Source organism: Bactrocera tryoni, chromosome 4 (assembly GCF_016617805.1).
Source record: "Bactrocera tryoni isolate S06 chromosome 4, CSIRO_BtryS06_freeze2, whole genome shotgun sequence".
NCBI lineage: Eukaryota > Metazoa > Arthropoda > Insecta > Diptera > Tephritidae > Bactrocera > Bactrocera tryoni.
Genome location: NC_052502.1, coordinates 75,245,966 through 75,251,380, shown reverse-complemented (window position 1 = coordinate 75,251,380; position 5,415 = coordinate 75,245,966). Strand labels below are relative to the sequence as shown.

At 35.7% G+C, this 5,415-nt stretch overlaps 2 protein-coding genes across 2 annotated transcripts; both read left to right on the top strand.

Annotated features, from left to right (window-relative positions):
• The first annotated feature begins 650 nt into the window (after positions 1 to 650).
• Positions 651 to 2,978, top strand: LOC120775749 (probable cytochrome P450 311a1). Its single transcript, XM_040106076.1, has 6 exons — positions 651 to 877; positions 997 to 1,191; positions 1,261 to 1,443; positions 1,509 to 1,578; positions 1,647 to 1,965; positions 2,028 to 2,978. The coding sequence occupies exons 1-6, from the start codon at positions 724 to 726 to the stop codon at positions 2,601 to 2,603; spliced, it is 1,497 nt and encodes a 498-aa protein (XP_039962010.1). The 5' UTR covers positions 651 to 723; the 3' UTR covers positions 2,604 to 2,978.
• A 392-nt stretch (positions 2,979 to 3,370) lies between these two features.
• LOC120773550 (protein YIPF1) lies at positions 3,371 to 5,077 on the top strand. Its single transcript, XM_040102513.1, has 4 exons — positions 3,371 to 3,958; positions 4,037 to 4,237; positions 4,320 to 4,412; positions 4,496 to 5,077. Exons 1-4 carry the CDS (start codon positions 3,497 to 3,499, stop codon positions 4,796 to 4,798), a joined length of 1,059 nt encoding a protein of 352 aa, XP_039958447.1. The 5' UTR covers positions 3,371 to 3,496; the 3' UTR covers positions 4,799 to 5,077.
• Positions 5,078 to 5,415: the final 338 nt, after the last annotated feature.

The window sequence follows — 5,415 nt, the reverse complement described above, 5'->3', positions numbered from 1 at the left end:
TACAAGCGTGGTTATGTACATACATATGTACATATATACATATGTATGCATATAGATATTTAAACAATCCTGCATTTCTGCTGCTAAGTCCGTCAGTTTAGCGAAGCTTATCGCTTGGTGCACACGAAAATCTTTATTGCCGCTCTAACTGGTTGGATTATACATAGAAGCAAAAAGTTAAAACTATACTACAAGGCATTAGTTAAGTGTGTGTAAATACAGCAGTAAAAGTGTACAAACGATAATTAAACTGTAAATAAATGCAATTCGAAAATTATTTAAAGAAAGACAATAAAAAAATACAAATTTGCTTAACGAAATTAAAAAAAAAAATAAAATAAATTTAAAAAAAACATAAAAAATAAATTAAAAATAAAAATAAATTAAACAATAAATATATGTAATTAAAAGCAAAAATTATTTTAAAAAAATTTAAATATAAATATCATTTTTGAATAATACAATTTTAATACAATAAATGCATACGAATTAAATTTTCAAAAATATAAAACAAAAAAATTCAAAAATAAATAAAAATAATAATAAAAAATTATTACAAAAAATATACCATACACTCATATAAATAATAGAGCAATAATTCAATAATTGTATAAAAATATTTATACATAGTATATGCATATAAAAAAATTTACTAAGTAAAAAGATAACCGATAACAGAAAACTAAACAATAAAAAATTACACATCTCTATGTAACTAAAAACATGTCCTTGGTGCTAATTATATTTTTAACCTTTGTGGCATGCTATTTTATACACGTTAAATGGCCGGTTTTTACTGTCGGTAGACGAATACGCGGACCATGGGCCTTACCGTTGGTCGGTAATGTGCAAATGATCAGCAAATTGAAGCCGGAATGTGAGTGTTTTAAAGAATTTTGTTTTGAAAAGCTACAAACTATAGACAACAATGAACTGTTTTTAAAACATTAAATCCTGTAAGCTTTTAAATCAAGTTCTCTAAACTTACTCGCACAGCTTTATTCAAAAGCGTGGTGGAGTTTCGCGCTAAATACCGTGAAACTTATCGTTTATGGCTCGGGCCGGAGTTATGGGTCTTTCTGCATAGTCCAGCGGAGACGCGTGAAGCTTTGCATGACACGACATTAACGAGACCGGTGGCATTTCAACAACTAAGCGCATTAATCGGTAATGGGCTGCTAATAAGTCATGGTAAGCTGCTAAAATTAGTTAAATAACTTAGAAAATAATAACGAAACTTCTTTTTTAATTATTTTCCAGGGAAGCAATGGGAAACACATCGACGCGCACTAAGCCCCGCCTTTCATGCAAATATACTAAATACTTTCGCACCCGTGATAGCGCAGCATGGCGGGGAATTAGTGCGAAAACTGCGTGCCACCGCGGGCTGTTCAGTGGAAGTAAGTGATTATATCTTCGCTTGTGTGCTGGATGCGATAGTAGGTAGGTGCATTATGTTACTTAATAGCCGTAAATATTTTTAAAACACACCGCTTTCTAATTTTTAGAAACCTCAATGGGCAAACAGCTAAACTCGCTTACGGATCCACATAATCACTATGCGCATGCCTTTCACAAGTCGGTAATTTGTGAGAATTTTTCAATTTTTTCTTTTGTTAAATACAAATGTCTTTACAACACCACAGAACCAGTGAGCTGCTCTTCAAACGCATGACAAACCCACTATTGGCGCTGGATTTCATATTTCAACGCACAAATATGTATCGCGAGCTGAGCGCCTCCGTCGCAGTGATACATCAGCTGATGGCTACTGTGATTGATGAGCGCATTGCGGCACTTAAACAAGAGGAGTCGTCGGTTTCTGGCGTTATTACGGCACCAGCCGAGGAAGGCATACGCAAGCAGCGTCGTACGTTGCTGGACACACTGCTAACCACACAATTAGACGGGGGAGGGTTGACGCGCAGTGAAATTTGTGACGAGGTGAATACGTTTGTCTTTGCGGTGAGTTATATGCCTGCACATGAAACCACAGAAATACTATTAAATAACTGCATATTGTATAGGGTGTTGACACCACCACTGCAGCGATGTGTTTTGTGCTCTACAGTTTAGGTAAATATCCAGCGGAACAGCATAAATTGTTGGCAGAAATTGAAGAACAGGTCTCCTTTGGTGCTGAACTCACCGCCGAAACACTCAATCGTTTGACATATTTGGATCTTTTCATCAAAGAGGTCTTACGTTACTATACTGTAGTGCCGCTCACCGGACGTCAGACTACCAGCGATACGGTGATAGGTGGGCGGCGGTACTGTGCTGGTATAACACTTTGGATTGATTTGTATGGACTTACCCACGATGCGCACTATTTCGATAAGCCGGATGAGTTTAAACCGTTGCGTTTCGCGCAAACACAGAAAGAGCACTTGCCGCCATATGTTTATATGCCGTTCTCGGGTGGACCACACATATGTATAGGTCGTAATTATGCATTACTGATTATGAAAATGTTCACGGTACAGATTTTGCGCAATTTTGTGGTTGAATTGCGTAATCCACATGAAGAGTTGGTGCTACAGTCACAAATGGTGCTTAAGTCCCTGCATGGTTTCAATTTGATGTTGAGGCAAATAGTATAAATTACTGAGAAGACGGTGTCGAGATTTGAATATTTTTATTATTTAATTAATAGTCTGAATAAAGTGCATGACTGCAAAACTATGAGTTAAATTATGAATAAAGTTCACCGCGCGGTCATAAGGCATAAATACTGCTGTACTTCTTTTAATAAACACATTTGTTATTGTAAGGTAAAGGCACAATAGACCCTAGGTCGCGGTGCAACCTTCACTTACTTATCTAATCTACTGTAAGGTCAGCTATTGAATTTTTTTTGCGCTTTCGGAAGTACGTTTGGCTATTTCCGGTCGTATAGACGTGAAGGCTTTGCTTATACATTATATAAACATTAAATTAAGTTATTATAATAACAACTTTAAGTACATACGTACATAAGTATAAAACCAATAATACAACGTTTTGAATAGTCTAATAAAATTTATAAAACTAAAGCATTTTTGATTTTTACAAATTTACAGTAAAATCCGGCACTCAATTTCAAAATTAATTTGGTGATGGCAAATATCTCGATAGTCCTGTTATCCTAAATTTATCGATTATTTTATCAAAACAATCAAAAACTTGTTGCAACATTTTGGTCAGATAAACTCAATTTATAGAAAAAACTTAAAAATTGCATGAAACCTTTCTTTATATCAATTTATAAAATAATATTTTGGTATATTTGTACAAAAAAACGTTTTTACTTGTTTGAAGAGCCAAATGAGTTTGTTCAATGTATGCAACCCTGTGTTTACAAAAACTATACGCAAAGTAGTTGGCAACGCAACAACATATGATTCGGCAACGTAGTTCAGCAAACAAATTATTCTGATTGTCATTTACGTGTCGTTCGCAAATAAAATAATTTTTGTAAAATTTAGCTTTTCATACGAAATTTGTGTGATTAAAAATGCAAACTAGTGGTGCAGATGATCTCCTGCAGTTTCGTGATTACAATAGCACACCCAGCATGAGTAGCCCACCGGCACAAATAAATGTGAACTCGCCCACCCATTCTAGCGGTTCTGTAGGTGCATCGCGCGGCAGTAATGCACTCAACGATTTGATTTATGACATGAGCAATTCAGCAGGCATCTTAAGTGGTAGTAACAACGTAGGTGGTGCTGGAAATATGAATAATATCGCACCAGGTGGTGGCGGCGCTGGTGGTGACGCTGATACTGGCGCCAGCAACAAGGTGTCATTTCTTACACTTGAATACTATCAGCAATTCTTTAATGTGGATACTTATGTGGTGATAGAGCGCATTGCTAATTCGATGATACCAAAGCGTGCTGGTGGCAACTACTTGCGTTCGAGCATTGGCCAAAACCCTGACTTGTACGGGCCGTTTTGGATTACAGTAACGCTAGTGAGTACTTTGTGACTTTCTTTCTATATATTTATATCATACGAAAAATATTTGTATCACACGAAAAAAATTCCTCAGATTTTTTCGATTGCCATAAGTGGCAATATCGCAAGTTATTTACAGCACGCCAATGACAACTACCACTGGCGTTATAATTTCCATTTAGTCTCCTATGCCGCCACTTGTATTTTCATCTATGCCAATCTTTTCCCCATCGCCTTGTGGGCGATCTTTAAGTATAGTCTCAAACCTATTACCGATGATGTGGAAACTGAAAGCGTAAGTGCTTAAGCGTTTGTCTTTAAATCATTTTATATATAGATGTATGTATATTTTTCTTTATAATCCTTTGCGTCGACAGGCCGACTACTCACCCTCCCTCTTGTCACTAATGTGCATTTACGGCTATTCGCTATTTATTTACATACCCGTCTCCGTATTGTGGGTTATACAGGTGGGTAATACGTATTCACTTCTACTGCAACTATCAACCTTTATGATTACTACAATATGTATTTTGCATCTCTTGCGCTACAGATTAGCTTGCTACAATGGCTACTAGTTATTACCGCCGCTCTACTCTCGGGCTCCGTGTTGATTTTCGTGCTCACTCCTGCGCTGCGTAACTCTAAATTGTCGTTATTCCTCATAATCGGCATATTGGCTGCACATTTTCTACTCGCTGCTGGTTTCATGTTGTATTTCTTTCATGTGCCCAGCAATGTGGTAGCAAATGTGCCAGTTCCGGCCGCCTTGGAGGCGGTTACACAGGCTGTGAAACATGTAGTCACCCCGCCAGCCGTTGCTGGCAATATTGTACCGCTCAATGGCACACGTTGAGTAAATATTACTGAAATTTAATAAATTTTGTTTTTCCTAGAAAAGTAAGAATTTTTATTTAAATTTAAAATTAAATTCATTTAGAAATTGTTGATTTATGATTTGCTGCCGTCGCAAATTGACACTTTCAATTATATTTTATTACATATAATAATAAAATAATTTTGTTATTACTATATAATTATTTACATGCCAACATATTCCATTGTAATTACTTAAATTTAATTTAAAATTAATGCTATGCCAAGTCGTGGTTAAATAAATGGGCATACAAATGAATACAAAAAATTGTAAATGTTTGATATTCACTTTGAATCTGTTATATAAAAATATTTAAGTGTAATATTTAGCTTTGCTTTTGTTTGTTAATGCGCTTATGCGTTTTTACGTTTAAGATTTTATCTAATTAAGTTAAGCGCCATTATGTGGCATCATATGCATATGTACCATGAATTCATTTAAATTTACATATTCATTCATTCATTTGCACAACGCGTGTCATTGCACGTGTCCTTTGGCTCTACATCAACTCATTTTTTTAATTTTAATAAAACACGTACACTTTCGCTTCACTTCTAGCTTGCAACATCGAAAGCAACGCAAGGAAAACGGTTTCC

Excerpts from the sequence above, each read along its gene's own strand:
- LOC120775749 (XM_040106076.1), top strand. The coding sequence starts at position 724 with ATGTCCTTGGTGCTAATTATATTTTTAACCTTTGTGGCATGCTATTTT. Across the intron at positions 1,444-1,508 it reads TGTGCTGGATGCGATAGTAG|AAACCTCAATGGGCAAACAG; the intron begins GTAGGTGCATTA and ends TCTAATTTTTAG. Across the intron at positions 1,966-2,027 it reads TGAATACGTTTGTCTTTGCG|GGTGTTGACACCACCACTGC; the intron begins GTGAGTTATATG and ends CATATTGTATAG.
- LOC120773550 (XM_040102513.1), top strand. The coding sequence starts at position 3,497 with ATGCAAACTAGTGGTGCAGATGATCTCCTGCAGTTTCGTGATTACAAT. Across the intron at positions 3,959-4,036 it reads TTTGGATTACAGTAACGCTA|ATTTTTTCGATTGCCATAAG; the intron begins GTGAGTACTTTG and ends AAAATTCCTCAG. Across the intron at positions 4,238-4,319 it reads ATGATGTGGAAACTGAAAGC|GCCGACTACTCACCCTCCCT; the intron begins GTAAGTGCTTAA and ends TTGCGTCGACAG.